Genomic DNA, 20,768 nt, shown 5'->3' with positions numbered 1-20,768 from the left:
TTTCTGCTCATCCTAACAAATGATGGCAAGTGCCCCTTTAAGAGGATAATATTGCCTTCATTTAAATAAAAGTAATTTTGACTTGCTAATTTTTTTCCCACTGTGATGTTTCACTGTTAATCAAATCTGTCCTTTTTTTTGCTTTTTAGCTGGCTTTTTCACACTCCAGCTGTGCTGAATCCAAGAGGAGTTTGGTGCAGTTTGGACAATGAAAGCCAAGACCAAGCAGTGGAAGCAGCTAGTGCTGATTGGAATACTGGCCTGGGCACTCGTCTTCTTGCTGCTGTTTACATATTTCACAGACTTCCAAACAGATGAGCGTCCAGCCAGCTCTTTCACGTTCACTGAAACAAGAAGGCTCTTCCCCATGCAGGGTAACCAGAGAGTCTTTATGGGGGCTTTCTCAAATCCAAAGGTCTCAGCAAATCAAAGAGAAAGTAGCCTTTTCTATGAGAATGATGAAGATTCTGTGCATTCATTGCATTTAGATTCTTTGGCTGACGAAAATCTAAAATGGACCCAAGAGAAAGATGATGATGATGATGAACTTCAGGTCAAGATGAGAGTGAAGAAAATGAGGATTGATGGCCAGCAGCAATTTCAAGACAAATTGATAGATAAAATAGTTAAAATTATTGCTAAGGATGAGAATAGCAATGAGGAAACAATTATTCAAGATGCAAAGTCTAACCGCCAGAAAAGAACAGTGAGAAATATGGAACAAGCAAGTTACCCAGTAGATCCATTACTCGAAAATCTAGACTCCTTGGACCTAGAGGACTTGGAGTTTTCAAAATCCAGTTCCGTGCTTGCCAAACTGTGGAGAGGAAACATTTCATCTGGGATGCTGAATCCGCGCTTGCAGAAAGCTATGAAAGACTATATGAACGAAAACAGACATGGTGTCCAGTTTCAAAGAAAAGTGGGGACTGAAAAGATGCTTGGAGAAGAACTTCTCTGTGAGCTGAAAAACAAAGTCAGAGTAAGAACCCTCGATGGGAAGGAGGCTCCATTTTCAACGCCTGGATGGAAAAAACACATTCCCCAAATTCCACTCAACAGGATCAGGATTAACACACAGTCATTCAGAAATTGCGCTGTCGTCACATCTGCCGGCTCAATACTGAATTCGTCCCTTGGAGAAGAAATAGGTAGGACTAGAATTTTTGTCATTTAAAGTGCCGTTTATGTTATTGACTGGAATTTTTAGCTTCCAAACAGCTAAAATGTGTATAATGAGCAAGCTCAAAATCAAAGGTGGTAAAAACAAGAGAGACTGGAAGTTTGCTTTAACCCATTGAGAGGATAATTTGAACGATCATATAATTGCATTTGTGTGTTTCTGATATAAACAGGTTTCGTCTTTCATTTTGCTTTCTTTTAATTCCTGTTCTTCTGAATGTAGTGAGTCATGCCAGAGTAGATTCTGTGGTGGTAATTTTCCATATATCAGAAAGCAATCTTTCTGCTTGTTTGAGACTAGTGGGTTATTTTTCATTGCCACCAAAGTTGATCGAATCCAATCCAGAAGACTTCCATCTGTTTGGAACTGGAATCTTGTCTCATTTATTTCCTTTGCTTCCCAAGGCAATCTTGAGGATCAGTTGCAGTGTCCGTATTTCTAATCTGGCTAGGAATAACTAAAATAATGCTATAGATCAAACATGGCATGCTCTTGATCGATAAGCCTCAGTGCATTTTCTGATGGAGTCATTTGGGGGAGGGGACCAGTGCTAAGTTTTGTGAGAATGTTCATGTAGACACATCGGGCACAATTCTCCAACCTTTTCAGACAGCCAGCGGGAATACCAGTGTCCCAGTAAATGGAGCATGGCCACAAATCAGAATTCCCAAGGGGCATGAGAGTTATTGGGTTTCATGTTCCCTGGCCTGTCGGCCCAACAAGTGGGAACATGGCATATTGGACCTCAAGGGTCCTGGGGAGCACCATCATTCTCTTAGGAAAGAAGGGCATCTTCCCCTCATCATTCAAATCATAACCAACTGCACCACCACCAGCCGCCCTGCACTGCCCCCCCCCCCCCCCCCCCCCACACACACACACACACACACATACATACACACACACACCATACAGGTATGAAAGTGACCCAACTTAGCCTGTCTTCAGGCCATGTGCCTTGGCAGTGTCAACAGTGTACAGCCCCCTGGCATTAACACTCTGGCCAGGTGCCTTGAGCCCTGAGGGATGTCAAGGTGATAGGTCCAGTGGCCATTTGTCCCTTTGCTGCTGCCAGGCTGAAAGGAGGGTCCTACAAGGGTCCTGGGGATTGGGTGGGCTCGGGTTGGTTACAAGGTGTTGACTTTGCCACCCCTGACCAGGATGGAGTGTCATTGCGGGACATGGGTCCGGCAGTGACACCTGACAGATGTTGCCAATGCCAGCAAAAAACACTCTTGTTTTCCCACCAGCATGGGCACCCTGAGCCTCAAAATGGGAGAATTGGGCCCATCGTGTGTATTTTTTGAGAGATATTTTACTTTTTCTTATTAGCAGACAACTCACAGCCAGCAACTCACAGGTGGGGCCATGGCACAAAGCAGACTAATTTCCTTTTTACCCAGTGAAGATACAATTCAACATAGCAACTGTATATGAAACTAGCTTGTATTATTCAAGCATTACCTCCTGCTGAATGACAAGTGACAATTCCAGCGATTATGGAAGTGAATGATAATACTGGAGATAAAAGGGAGGACAAATAAATTAATCAAAATAATCAGAACTAATTGGTTTAATTGCTGGGGCAATATGCTTGACTTTTCAAATTTCTCAATTCATACAGTTATTTAGTGTTAATATAACATTGATATCCCAGCCCATGTCATTTGTTCTGCTTAGCATTCAAGTTTCCTGTTGATTATTTTCACCTCATGAGCCAGCTCATACTCCCCCACAACTGTTTCATTCACTTTATTCCCGTTTATCCTGCGGAAGAACATTGACATTTTAAAATAATCGCTGCATGTTTGCAAACATTTTACTTGCTGCACTTAGTTCTAATTGCCGTGTGCAGCAGCAAAGGTTAATTAGGGAAATAAATAGAGCGTAAATCAACTGGGAACAGAAAATGGTCAGTGGAGTAGTGGATTGCAGGATTCAGCGAGTGAAGCAAACTTGCATTTGTCATATGATTTTCACAACTTTAAAACATTCCAGATCACGTAAAAGCATAGTCATCGTTTCAATATAAGAATACAATGGCAGTGTGATTAAAAATCTGGTGTTATTTTGTGATTTAGTTACAAGATACCGACAAGAAGATTGGAACATGTTCCTAAGTTCTCAAAGTACATTCCCCACCTTGCTTATCAGAAACCTACCCGTGACTTAAATATATTCAGCAAGGTAGCCTCCACCACTTCAACAGGCAGAGAATTCCAGAGATACACCACCACGAAGAAGGTGGAAGAGAGAATGTCTGGGGTATGTGGAGTCCTTAATTATGCTGGCTGCTTTTCTGAGGCAGTGGGAAGTATGGACAGTGTCACTGGGTGAGAGGCTGGTTTGAGTGATGGACTGGGCTTCGTAAATGATCCTTTGTAGTTTCCTCCGGTCTTGGACAGAGCAGAAGCCACACCAAGCTGTGATACAACCAGAAGGAATGCTTTCTATGGTGCATCTGTAAAAATTGGTGAGAGTTGTAGTGGACATACCAAGTTTCCTTAGTCCTCTGAGAAAGTAGAGGTGTTGGTGGGCTTTCTTTACAACAGGCACTTTAGTATCAATGTGATTTACTCCTTACGTGGTGGATGCTTTAACCAAGAAAGCCACAGTAGTAACAGCGGTTTCCTCAATTACACTGCCCACATAATTTCACTTGTGTTTTTCTCTGATTTTGCAGCACTTTTCCCCTATTGATTTGAGGCATCCATTAAGGTTTGACATGTGCATATTGCTTCCTTATTTATTCTAGTTTTAAACTTTTCCAACTAATACATTTTTAAAATTCCATTGTCTCTTGCATTTCATTGTCTAATTGGTTAAAAATCCATATTCACCCTAGATACTGGTTAAAAGACTTATAAGAGTTTGTATACCCAGTATGGTAAATGGCAACTGAGTGGGCTAAGTTAATACTATGTGTATAGAAATCTTGACAAGAGCGAGCCATCCTTATTATAGGCTAGTGGGATCTGTGTACCTAGAAAAACTCCAGTTGACACTGGGGGTGAAACTGATGAAACTTGAATAACGATCCACGAAACACCTTGCAGCTTTCCTGCAAAATCAGATAAATCAGGGAAACTGCGTCAAAAGATTGATTTCACCAGGAACAATATATCCTTTAAAGTTCAATCCCCAGTGACAGGTAATTAAACTGTTACAAATTGTGTAAAGCTGTACATATATAAGCTTGTGATTCCAAATAAACCTGTGAGACTTTAACCTATTGAGGGACTTTTTATTCTGCCCACCCCAGTCCAGTGCTGGCATTCTCCACATCATTTGTAATTAGTGTCTTTGGTAATGGTAAACGGCACTGTACCAGATAGATAGGAACAGTGTAAGCAGTGCAGACAATTGTGCCATGGGATCTATTAGATCTTCCCGTAAGCATTAATGAGGCTCAGTTTAATTTCTCATCTGAAAGAAACATCTTTGGCAATGCAGTATTCCCTTAGTATTGCACATGAGTATCAGCCATGATTATGTGCACAAGTAATTGAACAGTGAGTTACCTTAGGTGTGAAACAAATAGATTCTTGCTAGTCAAATCAGGAAAATTCAGTTTTTTCATTTTATTTATAATCTATGGAGTGGGCCTTTAGTTTCATGGCAGCATTCCTGTCTCTGAATCAAAATATCTGCGCTTCAAACCCTCTTCCAGAAGCTTTGGAATGTCAAGGAAGTAGAGCTGTGATAACACAAAGTTAAGGCTTTTGTATTTCCAAAGGAAATTGGAATTTTTCTATAACTTGACCAAGCAGTCTGACTAGACCAAAGGGGCCATAAGGTGAAAGAAATTTTCAAATCTAAAGTTGAGTATCAACAGAATATGTAAAGGCCTGAACTTTCTGGCTGTTCGCACCAGCGGAGTCTTCTAGTCCCGCTGATGCCGTATTCCTGCCCCAGGTTTACGTCATATGGGTTGGAGTCAGTGGGAAATCCCATTGTCAGCGGCAGGACCAGTAGCTTTCATCGCCAGCCAATGGCAGGCCGCCTCCCGCCATGAGAAACACGCAGTGGAGAGGCTGGAGAATCCCATCCAACATATGAAAACTGATCCCATGCTTATGGCAGTTGTCACATAAAAAAAAGGAATGAATTACAGATCCGTGGGGGAAACTATCAACATCCTGGCAGTTAGCATTGCCTAGAAATGGAACAAGACTAGCCATATAAATACTATGGCTACGAGAACAGGTCAGAAGCCTGTAGTGAGTATCTCACCACCTGATTCCCCAAAGCCTACGTCAAGACACAAGTCAGGAGTGTGTTGAAATACTCTCCACTTGCCAGGGTGAGCGCCGCTCAAAGTCTCACAACACCAGGTTAAAGTCCAACCAATTTATTTGATAGTAAACTCACAAGCTTTCGGGGTTTGCCCCTTCGTCACCTGTGTTGTGAGATTTCATACTGCATTTACTCCAGTCCAACGCTGGCATCTCCACATCATGAGGGCAACTCCAACAGCACTCCAGAAGCTTGACACTATCCTGGTTAAAGCAGCCCACTTGTCTGGCACCCCATCCACAAACATTCACGTCCTCCACCAATGCACAATGGCAGAAGTGTGTACCAGCTACAAGATGCACTGCAGAGTCTCATCAGGGTTTAGATACCCCCCAAATCCATAACTGCTACCATCTAGAAGGACAATAGCAGCAGACATAAGGGAACATTACCACCTGGAAGTTCCCTTCCAAGTCACTCCCCATCCTAACTTGGAAATATATTGCCCTTCCTTCACTGTTGTTGGGTCAAAACTTGGAATTCTCCCCCTAATAACACTGTGGGTGTACCTACACCATAAAGACTGGAGTGGTTCAAGGAGTTAGCTCACCACTTTTTCAAAGGTAATTAGGGATGGGCAATAAGTGCTGTCCTAACCACCTTCTATGAATGGAAAAAAAATCTTGCAGTGACAACTCAAGCAATGAAAAACATTTTAATACAAGGATATGTTGGCTGTATTTGGATGCATGGATGTAAAAGTGTACAAGGCTATGAAGCTGGAAAAGAAGTGGAGGAGGTAGGGGAATAAAAATGACTAACATTGTAAAAAGCTGCAGAAAGAAGAAAGATTATGGGAGATGAAGAGCAGTTTGCTTATCACCAGCAATAGTTTTAGTAGTTTTCATAGTCTCAGCCAGGACATTGTTAGAATAACATAGGTAGAAGTCAGACTGAAGGGATTTAGAGAAACATGCATGAAAATACACAGAAGTTACAATGGACTAAGTGCTCTCTTACAGACGAGCAAAGTGTTCGAATCACATTTACCTACCTACTTCCAAATCTCTTTAGTTCCCAATTCCTTCATCCAATCTAATCTTCAGTGTTGACAATCATCAGCCCTGGAAATGAATCCGACTCCTCACAACTTTGTAAAGAAATTTCTTTAAACATTTGACTTTAATTGTTTTCATCTTTAATTTTAAACACTTCTATATATTTTGCATTGCTCTACCATGAGAGTATTGTTTTTCACATTTTTATTTTTTGTATTTTTCCACACAAATTAGCATCACAGCCATTCTAAAATCTTTAATTTCTTTCATTAATATGCTGTTCAAAACTACATGTGGTGCTCCAACTGTGATGTTATTAAACTTTCATATATAGATTTATCACCACTTTTTGTCATGTTTTGCATTAAAACCTAGAAATCCACTAGCTTTTTTTGAACAGACAATCAGCTGGAGGCAATGCCTGTGAGCTCGTATCTCCAAGTCTTTCTGTTCTTACGCAGCACCGAATTTACTTCCCCTCAGAGTATAACGGCTATTGTATTTTTTGCCAAAATTTATCACTTCACTTCTTGACATTGAACTCTATCTGGTGCATTAATAAAGAGGGGTGGGGGGCGGTTTGCAGAGGCTGGATGTGATAACATGTTCAAAACAGATGTTAAACTGAGGTCCTGTCTGCCCTCTCCAGTTGACATAAAAGATCCCAAGATGCTATCAGGAGTGGAACTGTAGGATTCTTCCAGTTTCCTGGCCAATATTTGTAAGGGGGTCTGTGTCGTTTAGTCTTGCCATGATTCTTGGACATGTAGAATGACAAGAATCAAAATGCAAACAGCAAATAGGATTCGGCTCAACTTTAGATTTATTGCTTACTGAACCCGTAAAATCACAGTACCTTTTACGATTTGATTGAACCTCGTCCGCATGGCTGGTCATTACCAGTATTGTTTGCAGGCCTAGGTCTGGAGATGCCCAATCCCCATTTTTCTTTTGTTTAAAGTTTATTTATTAATGTCACAAGTAGGCTTATATTCACACTGCAGTGAAGTTATGGTGAAAAGCCCCTAGTCGCTACACTCCTGCGCCTGTTCAGGTACACTGTCGGAGAATTTAGCACAGCCAATGCACCTAACCAGCACATCTTTCAGACTGTGGGAGGAAACCAAAGCACCCAGAGGAAACCCACACAGACAGAGGGAGAACATACAGACTCCATGCACATAGTGACCCAAGGTTGGAATCGAACCCGGGTTCCTGGTCTTATGAGGCAGCAGTGCTAAGCACTGTGCCACCATCTTCTCCTAACTTCAATATTGTCTCTTTTTTATAGTGTTCAGGTCACACTGTTACATACCTAGGCCTCAGGCATAGATTCTGTTAACATTATACTAGATTGTCCAACACTTCACACACCTTTACCCTGGTTCTTTTCAGTGTGCTGAGCAATGCAGAACTGCAAGGGCACAGACAACTCTCATGCTGTTTACACAACAGAAGGTTTTCCTCCCACAGTGAGGGGCACTTAGCTCATAGCTTACCCAAGTGTAAATGTTCCTTCCATTCTAAGCAGGAACTGTTGACAATTCATAATTGCAATTAACCTGTCGTTGTCCTGTTTCTATTCCTCTCCAAATCAATCACAACTCAGTTCGCTCATTCCCTCTGTGTGACAAGGTTAACCCTTTCATGTCCTTCATGATTATTCCACATCCAATATGTAAAACAGGAATTAATCATGTATTTCATTGCAGTTTATAGGACATTGCTAAATGAAAATTGATTGCTGCAATTGACATTAATGATACCAATTCAAAAGTACTTTGTTAACTGAAAATCATTTTGGTACACCCTGAAATCACAAAAAGTACTGTATAAATACAAGTTCTTTATAGATTAGACAATAATTATAAAAGACAAACGGGTCGGGGTGGATTTTTTTGTAAATGCATAATGACTTTGGTTTTGAAAGGTAAAGGGATAAGCTCTCTGGAAAGAGACCTGCTGTACCTGTTAATTCTCAGATACTTTCAACCGGTTTGCTTACTCCGAGGTTTTACCCCGATGCCCTTATTTGCAAGATGGACAAAGGACAAACACAAGTAAAGGTTCAATAAGTTTTTTAATAGTAACACTATTAAGCTTTGAATTACCCATGTAAAACAAGAGGACACCCCAGATTCAAGTATACTACCCGCAAAGATGGTTTGGTTAAACTGTAGGCCCAATTCTCAGAATCCCTCTGGTCTGTCGTCAGAAAGGTGAGCCTTGATGGCAGCTTCTTCCTTCCTTCCTTCTCTGGTCAGTCTTCTGGATGGTCACGGTTGCTCCCTCATCAAGTCTTCACTGCTGGTGTGTCTGAGATATGTACATTTATTCCCCTTCCTGCCAGTCTTTCCAGAAACTTCTCTGATTTCCGGCCAATGAGGTTCCAGGAGGGGGTTCCAATACCCAGTGGGTTTCTTGATGTCTGCCTGACAGGACACCAGGGTCCACCCCCAGGTGTCCATCTCCATGCTGTTGCTTACATGCAATCTGTTGCTAGATAAGGTAACTGCAGCAACTCTAGGTGACAGAAAGTCTGACCCAATCTGGGCTTCTAACAGTAGGCCGGTGCGTTTCAATGGGGTGCGATGACAATCTCCTGCTGGGTCTCAGTAAAGTGCAGTGATCTTCGGGTGATTGATGGGCCAGGCCCAGACATGTTTGTGTATTTGTATCATTGACCTGCCTGAGGTTTGACTGCATTTGATTTTAATGTGCACAATTTTTTAATTTAGGATATCCAATTTAATCAGCCTTAAAACTAGGCCTGATTATATTACCACAGGTGGTCATGATGTAGAGGTGCTGGCGTTGGACTGGGGTAAACACAGTAAGGAAGTTTGATGAGGACTTGTGGAAGTTTGATGAGGACTTGTCTGTTGAGGTAGTATGGGCGGAGATTAGAAATAGGAGAGGGGAGGTCACCCTGTTGGGAGTCTTTTATAGACCTCCTAAAAGTTCTAGAGAGGTTGAGGAAAGGATTGCGGAGACGATCCTGGTTAGGAGTGAAAGTAATAGGGTAATTGTTTTGGGGGATTTTAACTTTACTAATATTGATTGGAATTGTTATAGCTCTAGCTCGTTAGAGGGGTCAGTTTTTGTACAAAGCGTGCAGGAAGGTTTTTTGACTCAGTATGTAGATAGGCCAACTAGAGGTGAGGCTATATTGGATTTGGTGCTGGGAAATGAGCCAGACCAGGTGCTAGACTTGGAAGTTGGTGTGCATTTTGGTGATAGTGACCACAATTCGGTTACGTTCACCTTAGTGATGGAAAGGGATAGGCATGAACCTCGGGCCAGTGGTTTTAGCTGGGGGAAGAGTAATTATGAGGCCATTAGGAGAGAATTAGGAAGCATAGGTTGGACTAGGAGATTACAGGGACTGGGAACGTCCGAAATGTGGAGTTTTTTCAAGGAGCAGCTACTGCGAGTCCGTGATAGGTATGTCCCTGTCAGGCAAGGAGGAATTGGTAGGGCTGGGGAACCGTGGTGCACTAAAAAAGTTGATTCGTTGGTTAAAAAGAAAAAGGAGGCTTATGTTCGGATGAGACGTGAGGGCTCGGGTAGTGCACTAGAAAACTTTAGATTGGCTAGGAGGGAGTTGAAGAGTGAGCTAAGAAGGGCTAAAAGAGGACATGAGAAGACTTTGGCTGATAGGGTTAAGGAGAATCCTAAGGCGTTCTATAGGTATGTCAAGAACAGAAGGTTGGTTAGGGCAAGATTAGGGCCAGTTATAGACAGCAGAGGGAAGTTATGTGTGGAACCGGAGGAGATTGGAGAGGCATTGAACCAATATTTCTCTTCGGTGTTCACGCAGGGGGACATGGATATAGCTGAGGAGGACACTGGGTTGCAGGGGAGTAGAATTGACAGTATTACAGTTGATAAGGAGGATGTGCTGGATATTCTGGAGGGTTTGAAAATAGATAAGTCCCCTGGTCCGGATGGGATTTACCCCAGGATTCTCTGGGAGGCAAGAGAAGTGATTGCAGAGCCTCTGGCTCTGATCTTCAGGTCGTCGTTGGCCTCTGGTATAGTACCGGAAGATTGGAGGTTAGCGAATGTTGTCCCATTGTTTAAGAAGGGGAACAGAGACTTCCCCGGGAATTATAGACTGGTGAGTCTCACTTCTGTTGTGGGCAAGGTTTTAGAAAAAATTATTAGGGATAGGATTTATAGTTATTTGGAGAGTAATGAATTGATTGGAGATAGTCAGCATGGTTTTGTGGTGGGTAGGTCGTGCCTTACGAACCTTATTGAGTTTTTTGAGAAAGTGACCGAAGAGGTGGATGGGGGTAAGGCAGTGGATGTGGTGTATATGGATTTTAGTAAGGCGTTTGATAAGGTTCACCATGGTAGGCTTCTGCAGAAAATGCAGATGTATGGGATTGGGGGTGATCTAGGGAATTGGATCAGGAATTGGCTAGCGGATAGGAGACAGAGGGTGGTGGTTGATGGTAAATATTCATCATGGAGTTCGGTTACGAGTGGTGTGCCTCAGGGATCTGTTTTGGGGCCACTGCTGTTTGTAATTTTTATTAATGATCTGGATGAGGGTATAGTTGGGTGGGTTAGTAAATTTGCTGATGACACCAAAGTCGGAGGTGTGGTAGATAGTGAGGAAGGGTGTCATAGTTTGCAGGAAGACTTAGACAGGTTGCAGAGCTGGGCCAAGAGGTGGCGGATGGAGTTTAATGCGGAGAAGTGTGAGGTAATTCACTTTGGTAGGAATAACAGATGTGTCGAGTATAGGGCTAACGGGAGGACTTTGAATAGTGTGGATGAGCAGAGGGATCTAGGTGTAAGTGTACATAGATCCCTGAAAGTTGGGAATCAAGTAGATAAGGTTGTTAAGAAGGCATACGGTGTCTTGGCGTTTATTGGTAGGGGGATTGAATTTAGGAGTCGCAGCGTCATGTTGCAACTGTACACAACTCTGGTGCGGCCGCACTTGGAGTACTGTGTGCAGTTCTGGTCTCCACATTACAGGAAGGATGTGGAGGCTTTGGAGAGGGTGCAGAGGAGGTTTACCAGGATGTTGCCTGGTATGGAGGGGAGGTCCTATGAGGAGAGGCTGAGGGATTTGGGGTTGTTTTCGCTGGAAAGAAGGCGGCTAAGAGGGGATCTTATTGAAACATATAAGATGATTAGAGGTTTAGATAGGGTGGATAGTGATAGCCTTTTTCCTCTGATGGAGAAATCTAGCACGAGGGGGCATGGCTTTAAGTTAAGGGGGGGGTAGTTATAGGACGGATGTCAGGGGTAGGTTCTTTACCCAGAGGGTGGTGAGGGATTGGAATGCCCTGCCTGCTGCAGTTGTAAATGCGCCTAGTTTGGGGGCGTTTAAGAGATCCGTGGATAGGTTTATGGACGAAAAGGGATTGGTTTAGGTTAGTGGGTCATTGTTTTTTAACTGGTCGGCGCAACATCGTGGGCCGAAGGGCCTGTTCTGCGCTGTAATGTTCTATGTTCTAAGTCTCACAACACCAGATTAATGTCCAACAAGTTTATTTGTTTACTATCAAATAAACTTGTTAGACTTTAACCTGGTGATGTAAAACTTCTTACTATATTACCACAGAACCATTGTCACCTTTGATGGGGATTTGGCACGAGTGGTAGATAAGTTGCATGAAATAAGTAATGTTTAACACCACCTAATTACAGTTACCCCAAAATAATGAACAGATTCACAGACTTTGAACCTCAGTCAAAGCACCAACAGAAGGCAGCATAATAAAAATAGAATGCAATAATCATTCATAACACAAGACTAGCGCTAATATACACTTTACATGGCACAACAGCATTTTGTTATAAAGCTGCATATTCTGCAACTCTCACTGAACAATACTATAGGATCTTCACACACTATTTTAAAAGTTTTGCACATTATACACATTCATGTAAGTGCACCGTTTATTTCCTGTAACATTTCTCATCATGCATTTTCTATTATATCTTTCCATCATAAGTTGACTTGTTGAGGCCAAATTTTCCTTCAGGAACCTGGCGTTGGCAGGGCAGGTGAGGAACTGAAACAGTCAAGCTGGGCTTTCAGAACCTGTGAAAAATAGCGTGAAAGTGAGAGCAGGTGTATTATGATGACATGCAGATGAGAGCAATAAATGATACTCTATATCTTCCATCCTTCGCACCCAAGCAGTGCTGGACACAGGAATTACCTGTGCAAGGGGCACCCAGCATTAACAAAGATTGCAAAAAGGGTGATTTACTGTTAAACTAGAAGTTTTTTGTTATGCATACCATTGCAAAATGGTGGCTTATGCCTGGATAAATACCATTGCTCAAATCTCCAATATTAAAAATCTGGCAGGAAATACTCCTGCATCTATGTCAGGCACAGCTTCCAAACCATAAGTGATGCCAACTTCCATCTATTATATAAATGCTTTATCAAGTCATCAAAATACCCCCAAATGTCTGAATTATGGATAAAAGACTGCCTATAATCAGCATTGTGTGGAAAGGAATATGTTTGTTCTTGTCCTTGGAGTGTGTATTCTATTTAAGTGATTCAGCAGCAAACTTTCATGAGTTTGCAGTAAAGGTTATTTATTTTCACACACTGACCCCGAATTAAGGTAATGCTACACATTCAGTCTCATGCATGCACATATAAACATAGTGTACAGGTGTACGTTTCTATAAATTAAAGCTAATTCTGCCTATGATTTATGATTTCATAGAATCCCTATAATACAGAGAGAGGCCGTTCGACCCATCAAGCCTACACTGACAACAATCCCACCCCCGCCCTATCCCTGTAAACCCATGTATTTACCCTAATAATCCCCTGACACTAAGCAGCAATTTACCATTGCCAATCCACCCAACCTGCACATCTTGGACTGTGGAAGTGAACCAAAGCACCCAGAGGAAACCCAAGTAAACACAAGGAAAATGTGCAAGCTCCATACAATCATCCAAAGTTGGAATCGAACCTGGGTCGCTGGTGCTGTGAGGCAACAGTGCTAACCACTGTGCCACCGTGCTAGTTTCCAATTTCCTATATAGCAGGCTTATGACTGGGTGTGATCATTTAAAATGGAAATGGGGATGTTGTAAAGCAATTGTACACCTTGGTGCAAGTGGTCTGCACTCGATTCCTGATCAGTCGTGACCACTTTATACCTGCCAGTTTGATGTAAGTTACTGATCACGAGATTTATCTTAAGAAATCTACAGGATGGATTTCATATCTGGAAATATTGCCAGCTGCTGTAAACAAGTTATTTTAAATGTTTAAATAATCTAGTAATTTACCATTGAAACATAAAAACTAGAAGCAGGAATAGACCATTTGGCCCTTTGAGCCTGCTGCACCATTCATTTTGATCATGGTTGATTATTGAATTCAATATCCGCATCCCCCCTCCCTCATACCCCTTGATCTCTTTAACCCCAAGGGCTACATCTAATTTCTTCCTGAAATCAGATAATGTTTTGTCCTCAACTACTTTCTGTGGTAATGAATTCCACACATTCACCACCTCCGGGTGAAGAAATTTTTCCTCATCTCAGTTCTAAAAGGTGTACCCCTTATCCTTAAAGTATGACACCTAGTTCAGGATTCGCCCACTATTGGGAACCATTTTTCTGAATTTACCTTGTCCATTTCTGTTTGAATTTTATAAGTTCTTGAGATTCCCTCTCACCCTTTCAAACTCCTGTATATAAATGTAATCCTAAACCCCTGCCCCAATGTCAATGATGACTTGTATGGCTCACCCGTCCCACCATCGGCAAATCCACCACAGGGGGTCGCTTTTGCAGGACCTGAAGATTCTGCCAGTGAGAAGGACCAGAAAATTGCACCCACTGTTTCTGCACAATTAGACGCAAATATGTGGACAAGGCAACAACATTGCACACTGATAACAAATATAAGGGGAAATTTCTCACAACACCCTTGATGAGCAAGGAGGCCATTCCTTAGAAATAGTTGATGAACTATGCAAACCTCACCCATTTTAACAGCACAGAGGGGGCGATTATGGCTGGAATCCTCCAGCCGTTCATACCCCACCACCACTGCCAGAGAGGATGAAGATTTTGATGCTCAGCCAAATCTCCATGCATTGCAGCGGGACTGGAGAATCCCACTGGCGTGAATGACCAAAGAATCCTGCCATATGTCTTGTATTTGAAATTGATCATGATAGGGGCCCTCTGGTGGTGATGAACATAGAGCAGCAATTTTTTATAATCATTTATGGGTATTACTGGCAAGGTGAGCATTTACTGTCCATCCCTAATTGCCCTTGAGAAGGCAGTGCTGGGTTTCCTTCTTAAACCGCTGCCATCCATGTGGAAGAGGTATATCCACAGTGCTGTGAGGGAGGAAGTTCCAGGATTGTTATACAATGACAGTGAAGGAATTGACAGAGCTTTCTTACTGGATTTATATATTTGGGACAATGTTTCAGGCAGTGTGAAATAAAAGCATTTATGACATTCCAGTACCAAGCTGAATATTTACTGGGACATAACAGGGCAGTAAACAAGGCTGGAATGTGAATGGGGTTTGAAAACAGCTGAGATGGCGTTTGAGACAGTCAGTGCATGTCTGGTCCAACCCTCAATTGTTCCAAGGCATTTATGACCTGCAGTAACAGTTTTGGAAACATGAACTGTCATAAGAATTTTTATTTTATAGGTGTCACTGTTTTTGTGACATTGCATTTCTTGGGGGAAACATTTATTCCAATTTTGTGAAAACCTCATTCAGTGTCGCCAGCATCACAAGTACAATTTGAGAAAGCAGCAACATAACCCATAGCTGGATTTCTGTGTGACATGGAAAAGCTGTGCCCACTACTGGAAGTAACAAGTAAAACTTGTCACACTAACACTGGAAGAACTACTCTGCCATCCTGTGGGCATAAAGGTTTATATCTTTGTCACACATTAATTGCTCTTTGTCACACTTAATTTATATATTGTTGTATATTTCAGAGAATGTACGTTTTTAGCTGAGAAAGAGGTTGTATACAAGAATTAATTGACCACATTTAAATTCTGCTACACTCCATACTGCAATTATCCCAGAGAGTTGTCTATTGAGTAATTCAGGTTCAAATGTCCACTCTGATGCATAATGCACAAACTAAACATCGTTTTGAGTACTAAACAATTTATTAGCTTCCATAAGTTTTAATTTCTATTAATGAGTCTGAACTTCCACAGAATGGAAATCAAACTGGGATTGTCATTTGCTCCTAGTTTCTTACCTCAATGTTTAAAAATTCTTTCTCCTGATCTTGTGCAGTGCATCCTGCCCCTGAAGCTTAGAATGAAGTGCAGAAGAAGGCCACCGCTCTCATTAATGGCACTAGCCTTGGGCCTCTGATTAGGCTGGGCAGATTCAGGCTGAGCCTTTTGCAGGGTTGGAAAACAACATGGGCCTCAGACATCAGGCCATGCTTTGTTTGGGAAGGAGGAGGGCGGGGAGGCTTGCCTTGGGGAGGGAGGTTTGTGTCAGGTTGGCCTCAGGTGTGGGAGGTGTCAGGTTAAGGGGGTTGTGAATCTAGCCTGGAGAGGTGGGAGTGTGGGGGGAGAAGGGGGTGGCTGGGGGAAAGGGCCCCCATGGGGATAGGGGGAAATCCCATGGTTGGGAAGATCCCATCAATGGTTGTAGTCCGCTGGAGGTGCTGGGAGTTCCTTGGAGGGTGTCGCTGTGGGGCTCTGAGGGATATAGCTGGGGGATCAAGGGGGTGTGGAAGTCCCGTGGGGATGAATAGTCAAGGATGTAGTTGGAGGTGGGGGAGAGCCCTGGGAATTCAAGGTGTGGGAGGGCCCCATGGAGGAGTCTATGCAGTAGTTACCCCTAAGTTAGAAGAGGTTTTAATTCTTCTAACTTTTTCTGGAAAACTATTGAGGTAACTCAGCCCGAACTATCCAATTTAAATTGCTTTTTAAATAATTCCCAGCAGAGAGCAATTTCTCTGGGGAAATTTGCAGTTCTGGGCAATTGCTGTACAAAGCTTACCTGTGAACTTCCAGTGCGAGTGTTTCGTGGTACATCTTTGGGGTACAGCCCCTAGAGCTCTGAAGTTACGGCCCAATACCTGTCTTTTTTTGTGGTTTTCTAGAAACTGGTGCATAATGTTTCAGTAACAATGCACTGAAGCATTTTAAAAGCAGTTTACAAATGCTCCATTATAGTCTCTGCAATATTGAAAGTACTGGCCACAAAGAAAAAAATAACATGTCGACTAGTCATTGGCAAAGATGAAAAAGGGAAATGAATTGGGGCAGAATTCTTGACAATTATCTGGCAGAGCAGCTTCACTACTAAAACCTCTGTGGCAATGGAAGGTTCTGGAATTTAATTCTTCAAAATAGTCTGTCAGGTGTTTTGTGTATGTGTATGTTTTCTTAAGAAAAAACTTTTTACCAACTATCCTCTTCAGAGAATACAGTAAATTGTAGTAACATTCCTTGTCCTTGGTCAGTGAGCAATCTAACAAATTGATTCATTTTTGGCTTGGTTAACCCAATTAAAGCCACTGTGCCTTTTGCTTTAATCAGTGCCATAAACTCTATATGATGTAAAAGTACAAACTCCCCCATTACGATGTCCGGTTGAATTAGACTTCTGTCATTTTCTGAGTTGTGTAAAATAGCATATCTCAATTCCATTCACTTAAATTCCAAAAAAAACATGAAGATTAATTGCTCTTGTTTCTCTTTTCCAGATTCCCATGATGCAGTTCTGAGATTTAATGCTGCCCCTACACAAGGTTACGAGAAGGATGTTGGAAGCAAAACCACAATCCGTGTTATTAATTCACAAGTGAGTTAATGTGTGCCCTGACATTACTCACCTCTCTGCATTTTTGCTTCAGTTATTTTTCCTTAATATTATGAAGTGTTTCTTCTATGAACAGGACAGCGATCTTTAGTTAACGGTTTGCTAGCGTCGTTTAAGGACGCAAATCAGCAATCTTTACCTGGATTGGCCTATGGGTGACTCCAGAGCCAGAGCAATGTGGTTCATTACTAACTGCCCTCTGAAGTGACCAAGCAAGTCATTAATTTGTATCAAACCATAAGACCAAGTTTTAGAGGAAGAAAATTGAATGGACAACCCGGCATCAGCGGAATCATTAGATTCAGACTTGATAAAGGCGTAATTGCTCAAGTTAGGATAAAAGGTCTTCCAAAATTAACATCTAGAAACATGTGCCAAAACAAAGAAGCTGTCCCACAGATTACTCAAGTAACAGCCTGACATAGTCACACTCATGGACTCATGCCTTGTGGCCAAAGTCTCTGTCACGATCCCTTGGGTATGTCCTAACTCAAAAGCAGAACAAACTGATCATAAGTGGTGGCACAGTGGTATACCATCAGGAGCAGGTGGGCCTGTGAGCTGACAACATTGACTTTGGGTGCCATAAAATCTCATGGCATCAGGTCAGACTCAGATAAAAATTTTCACACACTGCACTCTCCCATATCCCACTACCTGCCACCCCCACCCCACTCCCCCCCACCCCCCCTCTGTTAGCACTGTTGAAGGATCGGTACTTCTCCATGAGGGCAACCAGGGCACAAATATGTGTTGGATAGGGGACTTAATGTTCGTTGGTACCACTACTAACAAAGCTGGTTAAGACTTGAAGGGCGTAACTGCTAGACAAACAAAAATGCTATTTGACCTTGTCTTCAAAATCTTTGATTTGATTTATTATTGTCACATGTATTAGCATACAGTGGAAAGTATTGTTTCTTGCTCATTATACAGACAAAATATACTGTTCACAGAGAAGGAAACGAGAGAGTGCAGAATGTAGTGTTACACTCATACCTAGAGTGTAGAAAAAGATCTGTACATGTTACATATGTACCTGTACCTACGTGACCACTGCACAAGTACTTGTGGAGATACAGCCCCTATACTTTGGACACGCTCATTGTATAATGTGGCACTACCATCATATTAAATAGGACAAGTTGATAACAGATCGAGTGATAATCCAGAAAGTGAGTTGGTGAAGGACAGACCTGGAGCTAATCTTTCCACAGCTTTATACAGGCTTACTCATAGACTTACAGATTATGAGCAGACACCTCCTAGGCCAGAAATAACAATTTCTGTCTGTGTCTATTTATATGGGCAGAAGTGAATCACCAGTTAATGCTCACAACATGTAACCCATCAATCTCAATGAATATACAATGAACATCTAGTGACTCAAACTAGGCATCCATAGGGTATTGTTGACCATCAGAAGTAGCAGAGTTGTGTCCAACAAAATCTGTAACTTCATCGTTCAGTATATTCCTCTCAACGCTAGTTCAGTGAGAAGTGTAGAAACATGTCAGAGCAGAATGAGGTGCTAATCTGGTGATAATAAAAACCACAACACATAAGTGCTAAACAATGAAAGAAATAACATGTTGACAGAGCTAAGTGATCCCACAACTAATGGATCAGATCACATTTCTGCTATCCAGCCACATTCAGTCATGAAAGGTGGTGAACAAGTAATCAATAATAGGAGGAAGAGGCTTCCTGAATATCTCCATCCTTAATGTAGCAAAGCCCAGCATGAGAATGCAAAAGACAAGGCTGAAGGGCTTGTAAAGTTCTTGGCCGTGACCTTATCTTCTCGTCCCGCAGGCTGATGGGCAGGGTGAGCCAATAAGATTGTGAGAGAGCCGAGAAATCAAGTTCACATCCAATCAGACCCCAGGCCATTGAGGGCCCCTGGAGGTCGGGGGCAGAGGGAGGCTGCCCCTTGGGCAGTGCCAGCCTGGAACCCTGGCACTGCCCACCAGGCATCCTGATAATGTCAACCAGGCACACTTAGTGGGGCCTGAGGTGGTGGGGCCATTGAGGGGGGCAGAGGGAGGCGGGCCAATTTGGGCGTGGGACGTGGTGGACTGCTGCTGCTCTACAACCAGCGATCAGTCAGTCCATGTGCGGGATGGGGGATTTTGGCCTTGGACCCCCATGATAGCAGTGGGGGGATTGATCGGCCCATATGGAGGGTATGGGTCTGGGCAGGGTGGGAGGGGAATCAGCCACAGAGCGGCACCGTATCCGGGTAGTGGGGTTTCAGCCGTGGAGGCCTGCTATGGCTGGGGGTCGGGGGGTGGGGCAGCCACTCTCAGATCTGTGTTCACAGAACACAGGGACCTCCACATGCACACGGCTGGCCTTGCTGCTATTTGCCAGCTTTCTGGTGAGCTAGGCCCTTCCCCCTGCTGGTGAGAAAGTAATTTGGCCTCCTTTTTTTGCCAGAGTCAGATAAGATTCGATTTTTATCATGTCCAAAAAAACAGTGGGCTTCTCTCCCGTCTTCATGCTCATTTGGCACTGAGAATTTTTTGGTAAGATTGCCCCCATTGAGTCAGAGGTACTGAGTGGCTACACTTCAGCCACTTTGCTTCATTCACGTGATATGAAGAAATAGCTGAGTGTACTGGATACAGCAGAAGCTATGGTCCCTGACAACATTCAGTAGCACTGAAGGTGTGCGTTCCAGACTAGCCTCACCTCTAGCCAAGCTGTTTGGTAAAGCTACAGCACTGTTATCTAATCAACAAAGTGGAAAATTACTCAGCTACGTCTGAAAATGGGCAAAAGGGCAGAATGCTGGAGGTGAGGTAAAAGTGATTGCCGTGATATCGAGACAGCATTTCACCAAGTGTGACATCAAGTTCCTTCAGTTAAAATTGAAATCAAAGAGAATGAGGGAAAACCTCTTTTCTGGTTGAAATCGTTTCTGGCACAAAGGAAGATGATTGTAGTTTGGAGACCAAGCAGCTCAACCCCAGGATATCACTAGTCCTTCGGGGTAGTGCCTTAGGCCCTACCATCTTCAGCTGCTTTATCAATGACTTTCCTTCTGTCATAAGATCAGAAGTGGCAATATTCGCTGATGATTGCACAGTTTCGAGTTCAGTTTGCTGCTCTTCAGGGAATGAAGTAATCCATGCCTGAGTGCAGCAAGGCCTAAACAACATTCAGGTTTGGGCTGATAAATAAAAAAAAATCCATGCCGTGTAAATGCCAGGTAATGATCCTTTGCAATGACAGAAACTCTAACGAGCTGCACTTGACATTCAACAGCATTACCACCAACATATTGGGAGTCACTTTTGACTAGTCACACAGATAATGTGGTTACAAGAGGAGGTTAGATGCTGCATATTCTATTGCAAATAACTCAGCTCCAGACTCTCCAGATCGTTCCCAACATCTAGAAGGTGCAGTAAGTGATGAAATAATCTCCAGCTGCCTGGATGAATGC

At 42.7% G+C, this 20,768-nt stretch overlaps 1 protein-coding gene across 1 annotated transcript in view; it reads left to right on the top strand.

Moving 5' to 3' along the window:
- The window catches only part of LOC145349385 (beta-galactoside alpha-2,6-sialyltransferase 2-like), a 96,508-nt gene that overhangs the window by 57,065 nt on the left and 18,675 nt on the right, over positions 1-20,768 (top strand). The window contains exons 3-4 of the mRNA XM_080197904.1: positions 150-1,151; positions 17,202-17,299. Of these exons, the coding sequence (XP_080054030.1) occupies positions 209-1,151; positions 17,202-17,299 (1,041 nt within the window). The 5' untranslated portion in view covers positions 150-208. The remainder of the gene's footprint in view (positions 1-149; positions 1,152-17,201; positions 17,300-20,768) is intronic.

This window comes from Carcharhinus amblyrhynchos, chromosome 10 (genome assembly GCF_965287045.1).
Source record: "Carcharhinus amblyrhynchos chromosome 10, sCarAmb.v2.hapA, whole genome shotgun sequence".
NCBI lineage: Eukaryota > Metazoa > Chordata > Chondrichthyes > Carcharhiniformes > Carcharhinidae > Carcharhinus > Carcharhinus amblyrhynchos.
This window is presented reverse-complemented; position numbering and strand designations above follow the sequence as displayed.